The sequence below is a fragment of the Phoca vitulina genome, unplaced genomic scaffold (assembly GCF_004348235.1).
Source record: "Phoca vitulina isolate PV1807 unplaced genomic scaffold, GSC_HSeal_1.0 scaffold123, whole genome shotgun sequence".
Classification (NCBI taxonomy): domain Eukaryota; kingdom Metazoa; phylum Chordata; class Mammalia; order Carnivora; family Phocidae; genus Phoca; species Phoca vitulina.
The window spans coordinates 101,636-117,950 of record NW_022589826.1 but is presented as its reverse complement, the minus strand read 5'-3'; the positions used below and the strand labels follow the sequence as shown (position 1 = coordinate 117,950).

General features: G+C 42.4%; 1 protein-coding gene across 2 annotated transcripts; it reads right to left on the bottom strand.

The window, feature by feature from the left end:
- Nucleotides 1-709: 709 nt before the first annotated feature.
- Nucleotides 710-15,791, bottom strand: ZSCAN16 (zinc finger and SCAN domain containing 16). 2 transcript variants are annotated; one of them, XM_032398971.1, is made up of 3 exons: nucleotides 13,601-15,788; nucleotides 12,506-12,644; nucleotides 710-5,310 (listed from the first exon to the last, which is right to left on the bottom strand). In XM_032398971.1, the coding sequence occupies exons 1-3, from the start codon at nucleotides 14,093-14,095 to the stop codon at nucleotides 4,790-4,792; spliced, it is 1,155 nt and encodes a 384-aa protein (XP_032254862.1). In that variant the 5' UTR covers nucleotides 14,096-15,788; the 3' UTR covers nucleotides 710-4,789. The 2 variants fall into 2 exon arrangements, with proteins under 2 accessions (XP_032254862.1, XP_032254863.1); XM_032398972.1 differs by lacking the exon at nucleotides 710-5,310 and adding an exon at nucleotides 11,891-12,185 and having other exon boundaries at nucleotides 13,601-15,791.
- Between the last annotated feature and the right edge of the window lie 524 nt (nucleotides 15,792-16,315).

Below are 16,315 nucleotides of genomic sequence, written 5' to 3'. Positions count from 1 at the left end.
TGTCTCCTTACCTCCTGGTACAGGGAGGGTACCTTTCACACGGGAGATTTATTTTCTGCTTTTAGGGGGACACAGAGGAGGTCTCAGTATCCTTCTTGCACCAGCTGTCTTTTAAGTAACTTTTATTTAAAATAATCAGTATGCCATAGTGGTACATTTTGGGGCAGCCTGCCCTTGTCTCCTATAGCACATAGCATGTGTTTAATAAATACTTGTCGAACAAATCAGTAAGAAGAAGTAGGTAAAAAGTCCTTGGCATCACAGAACTTAGTCTCACAGAATTAAAGGGGTTTGAGGGACGCCTGGGTGACTCAGTTAAGCGTCTGCCTTGGGCTCAGGTCATGATCCGTCCCCCATCGGGCTCCTTGCTCAGCGGGGAGCCTGCTTCTCCCTCTGCCTGCTGCCCCCACTGCTTGTGCATGCGCTCTCTCTGACAAAAGAAAAAAAAAGGAAAAAAAAGTGGTTTGAAACATAAAGAATGGGATGTACCCTGAGGTGAGATCTTGATCAGGCAGTCCAATAAATAGGAATATAATGTGATCTACCTATGTAATGTTTTCTAATAGCCACATTAAAAAAGTAAAAGACAGGTGAAACTAATATTAATAACATATTTTATTTAAACCAGTATATCCAAAATATTAACATCTAATCAATATAAAAATTAATGAAGTATCTTACATTCTTTTTTTATACTAAATCTCTGAAAGCTGATGTTTCTACTTATTGCATATCTCAATTCAGATATTAAATTTTCATTGAAAATACTTTATTGAGATTATACAAAATTTAAAATATTAAAAGTAGATTCACATACCCAAATTACACCATAAAGGTTTTCCAATAACTGAATTATGTTTTAAAATTTAATTAAAATTAAATTAAAAAATGTAGTTTCTTAGTTGCATAGCCATATGTACCTGATGGCTACTGTACTGGACAGGGCAAATCTCAATCAAAAAATCTCTGTTCATGGTTGGGTCAGGGGCTAGAGGGGTAGGTAGCACCACAAGTATGCCAGGGAAGGAAGAGGAAAGTTTAAAAAATGCAATGTAAGCTCTTTATGCGAGTACCATTTGAGGGCAGATTCCTCTGGTCCTCAACAGTGAGGTATGGCTTCCTAAAGCAGACTAATTTTTCAGTATGATTGCTATTTAGAGCTCAGGTACCCTGGGAATCATTTTTTGGGGGAAGAAAGAGGGTCTAGCAGTGCTGGTCGTATGTACCATCTCCGTAGAATCTTACTGTATATGAAGAGGAACAGTCATGGAAATTAGATTATTTTCCTGTAGATCAGTTCTCAACTGAGGATGATTTTGCCCTTCAAGGGGGCATTTGCTCCCCCATCTTAAAAATGCTTGCTTGTCACAAGTAGGAGGTGTGGTAGCATCCAGTGGCTGGAAGCTGGGAATACCCCTAAACGCCCTACACTGCAGGGGGCAGGGCACGACAAGGAACTGTCTGGCTGAAAACGTCAGCAGAACCAAGATGGAGAAACCTTGCTCTAGAGGATTTGAGGAAGAAAGACTGAGCTAGCTGTCCCTTCAGAACCTCAATATGACTCCCTTGTGGGATCAGTTAGGGGAGAAGAGCTTGTTTTGTTGAAGTATGTCAAGGTTTCTAGTTGGTTTTCACTGTTGATGTACTTTTTGATTATAAACAAATAATGTTATGCTCAGGATGAGAATGGAGACCTGTTGGATAAAGATAGATAATACGTGCTGTGCTCATAAGATTCAGTGTACCTTGGGATAAGGAGCTCATCTGTTCTTCGTATGACTTATATCCATCCTATGACCCAGGCTCAAACATGACTGATGCCAGTATTAGATTACTCGTCACTCTCTTCTCTTTCCCTATCACCATCTCGTTTTATCTTTGTTCTTTTCTTGGTACCCTTGTTCCTTTTTATTTTCTCCCTTCCTCCCTTTCCCCTGATCTTATTCCCCGCCCCTCACCAGTGCCCATACATACCTCCTGCAGCCCCTCCTCTCCCAGCGCCCAATCTGTTTCCTCCCTTCAAAGCTGTTGGTTCCTCATTCAGAATCACCAGTTCACTACCATCCCCCATCAGTGTCTAAGAGAGCTGCCCCCTCTACTCCCTTTAGGTGCCTCTTACAATCACAGCTTTCTTGTTAGTTCACAAAAACTCAAAACTACAACTTCTTGCCTCCTTCAAAAAAGGAAAAAAAAAATCGTCTCTCCAAAAAGATGGAGGAGAAATGCATATGCTTCTGACATAACTGTTTGAGAAACTGGGTTCTTTTAGAGCAGGTGCTGTGTGCTGAGGATGGCTCTCTGCTCGAACCAAGCGGTTGTAGTTACGGTTACGGTGTCTAACGTATTACATCTTCTTTTCCAATAATTGTGGCTGTGCGTGAGCACCCTCCCCAGTTCTTTCCTTTGGGTTTCTACACACTTATCGGACAACACCTGCTTCTTCCTGGTACCAGCAACAACTCAGATCTTTAACCTCATGCCTCCTTTGCCTTATGCCTGCACTGATCCCAGGTTTCTCTTGCCTGCAGCACTCCAGGCTGTCTCTGGCCGCATATATTTCTGTCCCTCTGTTATCAGATGGTGGACACTGTGGTGGCAATTTAGAATCAACACCAAACCTAAAAAAGGGTAGTATGGTCTGTCTCAGTGCTCCAAACTAGCCTTTGAAGGTATACAACTCGAAGACTAGAATGATTCTTTGTACTTAACAGGTATTCAAAACTATCTGAGTAGAATGTTATAGTATATAGAGGATGATAAAGGAAAACCAGTCTGTCATGTTTTTACCAATTTTAGGAAACCTAATCTTGTGGTAGCCAAAATCATCTTTCTCACCATTGCAGAAGCCTCTCTAAATTCAAGAAGGGATCATATCAGAAGTATGAGCTTTTCTTTTACAGAGACTGCCAGCAGCTTCTACGCTTGTTTCTCAGCAAGACAAAATAAGGTAAAGGGGGAAAAGCTATCACTCAGCATCTAGCTTTATTTTTAAAACAAGGATGTTTCTAATACTAAAGATTTTTAATACTTTACTTTTCTCTTCATGACCATTAAAAGATCCTTTGTTTCAAATGCTTTGAAATATTGCTCAGATAATTATGTCATAAAAACAAGTAGGAGTATGAGACTTGATGTTTTAAAATTTTCTACAGTTGATGTAGACAATCAAAATAAACTTACATTTTCTTTTAAAAAGCAGCATTACGTTCAAAAGACATAAAAGTTCAGTTTATGGTGTTACAAGGAGTGATATAAGATTCATCTTCCAACAGTAGTAACGACACAGAAAGCACTGTGGTGGTTTAACTACTCGGTCACAATACAGAAGCAAGTGTGTGTCCTGTCTTCAGGAAGAGATTAGATCCCTTCCTGCTTGTCCTGGGGATGGCTATTCCTAGAACCAGTGATTCATGGTGGTTTGAGGGTGGTGTACATTTGAACATGCTGGGCCTCTGGTCACAGTATCTGTCATGTTACAGTCTTCTCAAACTAGGGATGTAAAACTGTTGCAAGCACATGGACTGCTAATGCATTTCCAAGCTGAACAAAAAAATTGGACTGTTTATTATCTTAAACTCCTGAGAGTCCCAGTTTCTTATCAGCATATGTATCTGATGGGATGCTACTTTGTAGTTACACTCTTGTTTTAGAGATGAGGTAGTAATTTAAGCTTTTAATTTAGATTATTATGTTATTGTATTTACTTTAATAATCTTCAGTCTTCCAATTATAATATACTCCTTTTTTAAGGCTGAAAAGTGCCATAAAGTTATTACTAAATTCCTTTCTTAGAGTGTCTGTATTTTATCTCCTGTTGCTACTGCAGTCTCTTCAGGTGTCTCTTTTACTACCTTCCCGAACTCAGAATCACACAGTATCTAAGCTGGAAGACATGTTACTGGTGATTGATTAGGACAGCAGCATCCTGTCCACCATGATAAAAATGATCTGTCTGTGCTGTCCAGTTGAGTAGCTGCTAGCCGCACGTGGTTAAGGAACAGAATTCTCTACTTTGAATGAATTAATTTTAAATTTACACAGCCATATGTGGGCACTGGCTACTCCATTGGACAGTACAGTTCTGGACCAATCCCTCCCCACGTCTCTCAGTTTCCAGGAACCTGAGACTCAGAAGAGGAGTGATTTATCCTCATTACGGTCGTCCCTCTTCGCAGTAGCTCCTACTCATCACTTACTGCTTTCCTTCCCACTTGAATGTTTTCCTTACCCTGCTTCTTTTTTGGTAGTTTCCTCTTTTTTAGCATTGGCAAACAAATTCCACAAAATGATTATACATTATAATAGCCATTATATCAGTAGTGATGGAAAATAAATACTTAGTATTGTTTTAGTTATTAATTTCAAAAGCAGCTTTAACTTAATACAACATACCTGGTGGGTCTCTACTGTGTCCTCTACAGAAGGGGGAAATGAAGGCAGAGAAAAATGTGACTGTTTTGCCTAATGTCATACACAGAATAGTCAAGTAAAAAGGAAAGCTGAGAAGTAGAATTCACTATCTTTCAACCAAGAAACATGGTTATTTTGGGCTGCAAGGGAGCAGTCTGTTAACAGACAAGGCTTTCTGAAATAACCTTAATGCTTCCTAAGAAACTGAACTAATTTAGAAATAAAAGGAAATTTTCTCAGGTAGATTCTCTGGTGCCAGAGAAATGTTCAATGATGACTGAAGCTTTGCCTATATTCAGGATACTCACAGTCCCTAAGGCAGATTCTCTGATAATGAAGGAGAGCTGAGTAGCTAAAGAACCTCTGTTATTTCACCATCTTAGTAGAGCTTATTTGCTGTATGAATTCTTTGATGTCTGATCAGGGCTGAACTTACACGGAAGGGCCTCCCACACTCATCACATTCATAGGGTTTTTCACCTGTGTGGATTCTCTGATGCTGAATAAGACCTGTGCGCCCACTAAAATCTTTCCCACATTCTTCACATTTATAGGGTTTCACTCCAGTGTGCACTCTGTGGTGTCCAATGAGATGGGAACGTTGAATGAAGGCTTTTCCACATTCATCGCATTTGTAGGGTTTCTCTCCAGTGTGAGTCCTTCTGTGCTTACTAAGGTCTGAGCTGTGACTGAAACTTTTCCCACAGTCATCACATGCATAGCGTCTTCTTTCCCTCTGCTGCCACTCTAATCTGCCCTCACTTTCAATAGCATCTTTGGATTCAGGATGTTGAGGAATGTCTTTGTTAAGTCTGTCATTTATCTTCCCAAGGAATTCTGTGTCCTTGGGCAAATCTTCCTTCTGGGACAATGCTTCATTCTTAGTTCTGGTTTTATCACCTGTAACAAAGAGTACACAAACATGTCCTAGTCTAGGTTTGAGAAGCAAAGCCTATGAAAGAACGAACCGTAAATGTTATAAATGTGTTATAAAAAACAAAGTCACATACAATGTACAAACTAGATATTTGGCATCGTCAAAACGTATATTGACAACATAAGGAAGAGATTAAGAGGCCAGTAGGGAAGACAGCAGCAGAAAAATTATTTGGGAACAGATTAAGAAGAGAGGAAAAGGCACTGATGTGGATCAGGGGGTTGCCTGGCAATCCTGTGCAAAGGCAGAGTGGTGAGTGGTAAATGAGGACTAGAGATATGCTGAGGATAATTAAGAGGGACAGACGGGGATCGAAGAACAGAAATGGGGAGGGAGGTAAAAGCTTGGGAGAAACATGCAGGGGCCTGAAACACAGGTAGTTAAGTGGGAGTAAAACTGAGTAAAAGGGGAAAAGACAGTGGGGTTAGGGGTATGAGAGGAATGTAGTGATTAGGAACCATCAAAGGAGGGGAATGTGTGAAGGATAATAATTAAAAGCAGACTGAGAGCATGTAGGTCAGGATCAATCCAGGAAGATTAGTAGGAAGTGACAATGGTCTGGTGTATGTGCTGGGTTGAATCCTTTTTTCTGAAACTATCATCTCTTCCTGTCCAAATCCTAGCATGGTGGTTCTCAAACTTGATTGTACATCAGAATCACCTTGGATGACTTATTAAAACAGAATGTCAGGCTTCCTGACCCCAGAACTTCTATTTGATAAAGCTGGAATAGAGCTTAAGAATTTGCATTTCTGGGGCGCCTGGGTGGCTCAGTCGTTAAGCATCTGCCTTCAGCTCGGGTCATGATTCCAGGGTCCTGGGATCAGGCCCCACATCGGGCTCCCTGCTCAGCGGGAAGCTTGCTTCTCCCTCTCCCACTCCCCCTGCTTGTGTTCCCTCTCTCGCTGTGTCTCTCTCTGTCAAATAAATAAATAAAATCTTTAAAAATTTTTTTTTTTGCATTTCTAACAAGTTTCCTGATCTGATAGATACTACTGGTCCAGGAACCACACTATTATTAGCTATTATTCAAGTCCATCTCAAATGCTCTCTCCTCCAGGAAGTCTTCCCTAATTTCCCAAATTGGATGTGTTCTCTCCTTCTTCCTGCTCCCCATGTCCTCAACCCCAAGCTTAGTACAGAATAGCACATAATGGCAAGTACTCAATATTTGTTGACATGAATTTTATAAGAAAACAGCTGTTTTGATGATTTGGAGGGAATAGAAAGTCACCTAATTGGTCTTGCTGTGACCACCATCTCAACAAACCTAGGAATCCTCACTGTGCAACAGTCATTTAATTACGGTTTTCAGTGGTCACCTGGCATGACAGAAGCAGCAGCAAGAGCTACCCGGACATTTCAGTGCCCGGGCTGGGGGTGGAAAACACTGGCTCACATGGCTGAGTGCCATGCCGTGAAGTCCACTCTTCACTGTCCTCACCATGTCCCCTTGCTACCATTCTTCCTCAAATCAGTTCCTCCTTAACGATTTCTTTAATTAAAAAAAATTTATTATTATTATTATTTTATTATTTTTTTAAATCAGGCAGTAGACTTTCTCAAAGTTGGAATATTTCCTCTAAGATGATATTGTTTTGGAACCTAATTGCTGTATTATCTTTGGCTAGAAATGACAAAGACTAAATTAGAGCCAGGGAGGTCTAGATTCCAGTCTTGGAACTGTCTGATAACTGCTTAAATTTTGGCAGATGACCACTATTTTGGTTTCCTTATCACCTCTGTGCCCTCCTCTTTACCTATAGTTTGATTAGATGAGGGAATGTATGATAAAGCATTTGTAAAAGTATAATGTGTGACAGAAGTATTGCTAAGTTAGTAGGGTAATAATGATCAAGCAAATCATGGAAATCAGAGACACCCCCATACCATTAAGAAAAGTGTTCCCAAACATCAGCATATTGGCTCAACCACTTCTTTTATATACAGCGGTCACCACTGGTTGGCTTTCCCGTGGCTTACTGATGAAGATGAATTAAAAAAAGACAAAACTAAGTGCTCAGTCCACCATCTTCAGTGTAATCTACCAGTCCTCAGGATGAGTCTCTCTCCCACAACTTCAGGAGAAATCTAGAGAAAAGTCTCACCAGAACTTCAAAAGGCTTTTTTTTTTTTTTTTAATACAAAGTTGGTTTTTCTTGGTCAGCAATTGAAATGATAACCCTCTCCCTTAGATCTGCAACTGAACAGTGTACAGAATAATACTGTATGAAAATTGTCATATGTGAACTTTTCTCATCTCAAGGACCTGTAGTCTATTTCTTGGTCAACTGGAGTTTCAGGGCCTTGTTTATGTATCTCTTCCAAGTGCTAGCCAGTCCCAGGCCAATAGGATTGCCAGAGGCCTTCTTTCAAAGATTTACTTATTTATTTGAGAGAGGGTGCGAGCGAGCGAGAGCATGAATGGGAGGAGGGGCAGAATCTCAAGCAGACTCCCCACTAAGCATGGAGCCTGACGCAGGGCTTGATCTTATGACCCTGAATTCATGACTTGAGCCGAAATCAAGAGTCAGACGCTTAATTGACTGAACTACCCAGGCACACCAAGACACCTTCTTCTAGAACAGACAAAATGAAAAATATTTGGATCTAACATCTTCTGCCAGGGCTGACCTTCCAATGTTATTTTGGCATATGTAACACCAAGAGTCCTTATCAGTTACAACTCGAGATAAGTCCAACCCTGCTGGTCACTGAGATGAGGACAAGTAAAGATCATCTGATTACCATGTGTACAACTTGCTTGACAGTCTAGGGGAGCAAGGACAAGGTTAAATGCCGAGTGCAGTGAAACTGGGAGTTAAGGAGACTGTCATTTATCTGCTAATGGAGAGTCAGTGTTGTGGGTTAATAGCATGTCCAAAAAGTTCACTTTGAAATACTTTCAAATGTGCTACAAAGAACTGCAAAATACTCAGCTCTCCAAGTTCTTCTGTCATCTACGAAGATAATTCTGTATTAAGTGATTATTGCTATTGTAATTCCCAGTTATGTTTACAGAGAGGAGTCCTATTATGCTAGCCAACAGCTAATACAAATAATACCTTGCTGGTATGGATACTATAATTTTTTTAAAAAGATTTTATTTATTTATTTGACAGAGAGCGAGCCCGTGAGGGGCTCGATCCCAGGGCCCTGGGATAATGACCTGGGCTGAAGGCAGACACTCAATCAACTGAGCCACCCAGGCGCCCCACAATGAATTTTTTAAAATAAGAAATAGTGCATAAAAAGTCTATTTAACAATAAATTTACATTTTGAGAGATAGTGACTTTTTGGTACATTATCCTGATGGCTTTGAACAGTTGTTCTGGACCAGCGGGCAGGAGCCCCAGGTTCTGACTGTAATCTCAGCTCTGCCTCTTATTCTTTGGAAACTTAGACAAGTCAGAACCACTGTGGGTATATTTCCTCAACTGTAAAATGAGGATTTGGACCAGACATTACATGCTTTTAATAAAGTTAAAAGACACGTCTTGAAATGTGTTGTGATTTCTGCAGAGTTTTATTTTGTTTTTGTATTGTTTTGGTGGGTTTTGTTTTTTGCTTGTCAGTTGTTTTGGTGGGGAGTGTGGTGGTGGTGGTGGTGGTGACACAGATAAAAATTGTGTATGGCTCTTGGTGCTGTACCTTAGAAAAAAAGTCCTATTCATGCTGTTCAATGCAGACAAAAGGGATTCCCTAAAAATTCTCAGGCCTCATAGGATAGCTAGATTTCATGAAGCACCTTTCAGTGTATTAGATTAAGAAAAGACAATTCATACTTTTCCTTGAAAAGTTATTTTAATAGCAGCACATGTGTAACCCTCTACAATTTTAGGTATAGGAACTGTGTATTTTTCTGAATTTATAACATGAAGTAGAGTGAACTAGTCCAGAAATATCTATTAAAAAAAAACAAGGAAAGACCATCTAGAACTTAAGAGTTTTGCACAGACTATCCATTAGTCATAATAATTCTGTGTTCTACCTAGAATTTAGCATGTTGACATGTTAAAATATTATTGTGACCTATTTTATGACTCACTGCTTGTCCTGTCTCCTCCCAAAGGCAGGGAGAGAAATTTCTTATAATATGCCTGCTCACAGAAAAAAGGTGAAGACCCCACATAGTTAAGCTTACTAAAGCTTATTAAAGTAGCCTACATCTTTTAGCTTCTGCCTTCTGAAACTATTCTTGACTACCATTAACTTCCAAATGCCAAATTCAGTAAGTGGACACTTATCAGTTCTTATCCTGTGTCCCATTAGTAGCATTGGCTGTAGCTGGCTGAAGCTCCTGGTATCTTTAGTGACACTACCCTCTTCTGCTTCTTACTTCTCTGATACTCCCTTATCTGTCTTCTTTATAGAATCCTCTTCCTCCACCCAAACTTCAAATGGTGGCATGCCTCAAAAATTTGCATGTGCCTCTTTTCTCCTCACTTTATACATTCTTCTTGGTCAACTTCATCTACAGCCATGGCTTCTATCATCTACCCAGGGACGATTCGCACATCTCTTGTCTCCTCCCACATCTTTCTCCTGTATCTAGAACCATGTTTTAAACTGTACGGCCTACTGGATGGATGTTTCAGAGATACAGCCAATCCACATGTATAAGAATTGAATCCATTCTAAGTTTCCACACACAAGATACTCCCACCTTCTGATTTTCCTCTCAATTACTTACACCATTATCTGCAGGTCACCCAAGTCACCAACTTGGATTTTATTAAAACACCCCCAACCACCAATATCTAATCAGACCTGTTCATTAATAAATGAATAATAAATATCTCTTGAATTTTCTCCTTCCTCTCTCTCCAGCCTTATTTGGGCACTGGTCTACAATCTTCCATATTTGAAAGTGGTCTCCCCTCACCCCCCTTGTGTTTTATCTTTTCTCCCTATTTATAGTGGTGTGTTCATTCACTTATAGACTTTGGAAAAGAGAGTAGAATAAGTCATCTGTGACTTCATTGCCTTCAAATAATCTTTGTCTACATTTGGAGATACCCTTCTAATATTTTTCTCTGTAACTTTAAAAAAGTAGAATCATGATAGTGGTTTTTAAAAAACACAAATCTGTCATCCACTCCTCTATTAAAATAATATAACGGGGGCACCTGGATGGCTCAGTTGGTTAAGCATCTGGCTCTTGATCTCAGCTCAAGTCTTGATCTCAGTGTTGTGAGTTCAAGCCCTGTATTGGTGTTGGGGTGTGGAGCCTACTTAAACATAAATAAGTAAAATAAACAAACAAACAAACAAATAATGTAACAGACCTCCATCTGTTTCCTTAGCGTGGTATTCAGGAACCTACACCACTGACCTTTGATTTTTCCCTTCCACAAAATTCTCTTCATCAAAATCAACTCAGAGCAACTGCTGTTCTTAGAATGTTAAGCTTTCATGCCCCCCGCCCCCCCTCCGTTCTCTCTGCCTGAATTGTTCTCCCTTCCCAGTTCCCACCCATCTGACCATCTCAGCTCAATCAAACCTACTCTGTGACACTTCTGTGGGTCTGCCACAGGGATAGCTGTCCTTTTTTTTTTGTAGGTTATAGCATTACTGCTCACTTCTGTTTTTTGAAGAGAAGTCTTTCCTTTGTATTCCTGACACCTAGCACGGTGCCTAGCATGTAGCTGCTGCTCAACATATGTTTAATAAAAGAAGAATGAACAGAACAGGGGATCTCAACCTCACCTCTAAAGCTAACCAATAACCAACACTATGCTTTAAAAGCATGAAAAGACTCCTTTAAATTATACATAATCGAATGTCATCTTTCCAGGTATGAAATACAAATATCTTAACTTAAAATCATTTTTCAGATTAGACAGATCACCTGGCAGGGAACCTAGAGAACGAGAGAACCATACTGGTAAAATTTAAAGTAGTGAGAATGGAATCCATAATAGGCCAGAGTATAAATACTGCCCAGGGGAGGCAGTATGGACATAAGAGCCTCTAGAGAAAGGACAGGGAGCACTGAAAAAAGGAGTGTTTGGGCAAACTGGAATTTAAAGTTTGTTTACTTTTTATTGAAGCCTGGGGATACACTAGACATCTGGTTTTCAATTAGTGAACTGATTACTGTGGTGGGGAAGCAAACCACAACCAAAACCCAGTCAACCTAACATGGGAGAAACAAAAAGCCTACTATACTGACTAGTTCTTGCTCTCTCTTTCCTACTTCTTTCAGTGTGAGGATGTATTAGGGACTGAATTGTGCCCTGCCCCCCCCCCCCCATTTATGCGTTGTAGCTCTAACCTCCAATGTGACTGCATTTGGAAAAGGGGCCTTTAAGAAGTAATTAAGAGGGGCGCCTGGGTGGCTCAGTCGGTTAAGCGTCTGCCTTCAGCTCAGGTCATGATCCCAGGGTCCTGGGATCGAGCCCCGCATCGGGCTCCCTGCTCAGCAGGAAGCCTGCTTCTCCCTCTCCCACTCCCCCTGCTTGTGTTCCGTTTCTTGCTGTGTCTCTCTCTGTCAGATAAATAAATAAAATCTAAAAAAAAAAAAAAAAAAAAGTAATTAAGAATAAATGAGGTTATAAGGGTGGGGCCCTTATCCAATAGGACTGGCATCCTTACCTAAGAGGAAGAGATCGCAAAAGTGTGTGTGCACAGCAAAAAGGCCGTGTGAAGACACAGCAAGTCTGTGAGTCAAGGAGAGAAGCCTCACCAGAAACCAAGCCTGCTAACACCTTGATCTTGGACTTTCCAGCCTCCACAACTGTGAGAAGATAAATTTCTGTTGTGTAAGTCACCCAGCTTGTGGTATTCCGTTCTGGCAGCCCTAATAGACTAATACAGGGTGTCATATGAATTCTCCTGTTAAAAATGTAAATTTAAGAGAATTTAGAACTAGAATCATCAGATAACAACAAATAGAAATGTAAGGTATTATTAACTTGAATGAGTATTTAAATCCCATCCCCCATCCATTGGGCCAAAAAGCAGCTTTTAAGTCTAATGAAAAACTAAAATATAATTCTTTCCATGATGAGGCAAGGGTCAGAAGGGGGATAAAATCTTCCACAGTGAGGTGGAGGATAAGCAGGAAAACTTGAAAAGGAGAACATCAAAGTGAGAAAGCTCCTAACACAGGAAACCATTATCTTCCCTCACACACATAAATTCTTGCTCCTTACCATTCCTTTGGGGCTCCCCAGATTCCTGCTCCTGCTGAATCTTCTTGGGATGGAGCTGTGCAGTCAGTGACTCATGGGGTCCTCCCAAGGGGGTCAACTTTTCCAAAAGTGTGTCCTGTCTTTCTGAATTGGCTGGGACCTGGGAACAATGAGGTATGATTGGCCTTGTAGATTTTGTGAAAGAACTTAAAGAACTTCAGAGAAAAGATCAAAAGAAGGATTTGCCAGGGACCAGGAACACAAATGGGAAAAATTCTCATTCAATCGCAAATGGAAATAATGACTAAAAAAAGAAGAGTCAGAAACTAATCCCTACACTTCAGGCCACTGGAGAGTGAAATTCAGTCTCTTCTCACAATGATCGCAGGGGTCCAGGATCAGTATTCTGACTTGGAAAGAACCTGAAAAATTATCTAGCCCAACCTTCACCAAATGGGGGCAATTCTTCTCTAACTGCATTGTCCAGTATGATAGCTACAAGCACAGTGTGCTCCCTGGGCGCCTGAAATGTGGTTCGTAGGAATGGAGATCTACAAAGTGTAAAATACACACTGAATTTTAAAAACAATACAAAAAAGGAATGCAAAATACTTCATTTTTTATATTGATTACATGATTATTTTGGGTTAAAAATACTTAATTTCACTTGTTATTTTTTAAAATGTGGCTACTAGAAAATTTTAACTACACATATGGCTCACATTACAGTTCTTTTCGACAGTGCTGTTCTGTAATATCCTTGACATCTATTTGAACCCACCTCGACTATTTCCATGGAAAGGGAGGATTTTTTTTTTTTTCTTTTTTTAACCAGGAAGCCCATTTTTTAATAGCTATGAATGTTGGAGAATTCTTTGTTTCCCTCTGTTACCTCCTTGCCTTCCCGTAACTTCTCACGGATCCACCCTCACAAACTCATCAGTTTCCCGGGTCTGTACGTTATCTGACACCGGCAGTCAGGTCGCTCCCTAAGCCTCGTTCTTCTCCGCGATGACCTAGTAAAGGCCTCCAGGTGTTCTTTCACGTGCTGTGTTTTTGCTCCGGCTCGGTCCGTACGCCCTGAGCTCTCCCAGCCCCACGAGCGTCCCCTCCCACCTGCTTCCGCGGCTCGTCCAGCTCCCGCTCCAGATCCTCCAGCGCAGCCACCGCCTCCTCGCCCGTCTCCGGGTGCCGCGCCTGCAGCCAGGCCTGCAGGTCCCCGGGCAGGATGGTCAGGAACTGCTCCAGCACCAGCAGGTCTAAAATCTGCTCCTTGGTGTGGCGTTCCGGCCTCAGCCACTGGCGGCACAGCTCCCGGAGCCGCGTGAGGGCCTCGCGGGGCCCAGGCGCATCCCGGTAGCAGAGCTTCCTGAAGTGCTGCCTGAAGACCTCCCTGCCGCGAGCGCTGTGGTTCGGGGAGACGGCGCCCGGCCCCCCGCGGTGTTCTTCTGCCTTAACTACTGCAAGTGCTGTTTGTCCTTCGGGTTCCGGGGCTGCGGCCATCGTGGGCCGGGAGATCGCTCCTCTCCGGGCCGGATTCGAGGAGAACCTCTCGGGACCGTGCTTCGGGGACGTCGTCACCGCGGAGACGACAAGAGCCGCCGTGAACATAGACACAGCTAACGCGGGAGCCAGGCGGGCAGGGGCGCGGACTCACACCTGCGCTCCGACGAACGCAAGCTCGCGCGGCGGCTCTCGGCCGTCAGACTCCCGTTCCCCGCGGGGCGGACGAGCAGCCGGCCCCCGCCAGCCCTGGAGAGACGCCAGGGGTCAAGAGCGCCGGGCGGAGGCTCGCGGACCGCACGCCCGACAGGCGCAGCCCGCAGGTCGGCGGCTGTGGGGCAGACGCCGCCTCGCGTTCCCCCGTCCGCTCCCGGGGGCTCGGCCTCGTCCTCCCCTGCGGAAGCGACGGGCGCAGGGCGGACTCACGCGCCGCGGCGGCCACCTCGCGGCGGCCCCGAACAAAGGCCGGACTCCAGTCGACCAATGGGCGCCCCGCCGCGGGCCGCCGGCACTTCCGGCCGCTCTAGGAAGCCTCGCCTCGGTGGCCCCGCCCGTGGAGGACCGCGTGGACGAGCAGGCTGTGCGCGGGCCCGCGGGCACGTCCTCTTTGTTCTTTTTCTAAAACTTTTCCCCTCTCCAGAATTTTTTAGGTTTACTTATTAGAAACGTAGTATGAAAAAGTAAAGCATTCACACAGTTCAATATTTAAAAAGAGTAAGCGTCCTCAGCATCTAATTTTGACAGCCTGTGTTTTCGGGGCACACGTACTGTTCCGCACACATCAGGCAGGTACACGTCACCCTCGCCGTCCTGCACAAATGGCAGCATTTCTGCGCCTTGCTTGCTGCCTCCTAGCAACTAATACTGGAGATGGTACATAAAGGGTTTCCTCGATCTTGCCTTCTTTCTTTTTTTAAACAATTGCATAGTATTCATTGCATGTGCCATCATTCATTAATAATTACCCCACTGATAGGTCGTTTCCAATCTTCTTTTTGAAACGCTACTGCAATAAATTACTGTAAACATGTATCTTTCTCATGTGTAAGGGTATTTACATAGTATATATTCCTAGAAATAGAATTACTGGAGTACAGAGTAGGGACATTTGTACTTTTGTTAGTGCCAAATTACCAACCATAGAACCTACTAGAGATGTTCCTGTTTACCTATACTTGTCAACACAATATCATATTTTGATGTTTGCCAATCTGATGGGTTAGAAATGCTTAGTTTTTTTTCTCCCTCTTTCTCTTTCTTACACAAATATTGATTATTCACCTGCTATGCCAGGCACTGTTCTGGAAGCTGGAACTATAGTTTAAAGGAAAATAATACTCTTGACTTCATGGAATTTGTAATTTAGTATGTGTGCTTCTGCGTATGAGGTAGGGAGGCAGGCAATAAACAAGAAAAATATATAGTATATTAGATGGTGGATGTTACTGCCAAGGAGAAAATGAAGGAAATGCAAAGTTTGGGGTGAGAATGAAGTAATGCAATTTTAAATAGGGTGGTCATGGAGGACCTCACTAGTACACTGACATTTGAGCAGAGACTGAGGGAGACGAGCGAGTGCATCATCAGGGGTAAAGCTGTTTCAGGGAGAGGGATAGCACATGCACAGCCTGGAGTGGAGTGTGTTTGAAATATTCTAGGCACAGGAAGGAGGCTTGTGTGTCTGGAGCTAAGGCAACAAAAGGGTGTTGGGAGTAGAGAGAGGGAAAGATATGAGGGTCTCAGGTGAGTTCAAAGATACATATGTTTTGGGCGCCTGGGTGGCTCAGTTGGTTAAGCGACTGCCTTCGGCTCGGGTCATGATCCTGGAGTCCCTGGATCGAGTCCCACATCGGGCTCCCTGCTCGGCAGGGAGTCTGCTTCTCCCTCTGACCCTCCCCCCTCTCATGTGCTCTCTCTCTCTCTCATTCTGTCTCAAATAAATAAATAAAATCTTTAAAAAAAAAAAAAAGATACATATGTTTTTTTACTCCAAGATGGGAAGTCATTCAGAATTTCTGAGCAGCAGAGTAACATGTTCAGATACAGGTATTGAAAAGAGTTTTCTGGCTGTGTTAAAAATAAAGTTGTAAATGAAGGGGGTTGGACAAGGACAGAGCAGGGAGATAGGCTGGGAAGCTATTGCTACTTTGGAGTGGGGAGAGTTCTAAGCATGACATAAAACCCTAAAGACATATAACTGAAAACCCATAAAGGAAAAGATAGATGGAACTGGTGATGTAAAAATTTGGAATTTTAAATGAAAAAAATAAAAACTAACGTATAAGCTCAGAGTAAAATATGTCACCCATCTAAAAGACACAGGACTGA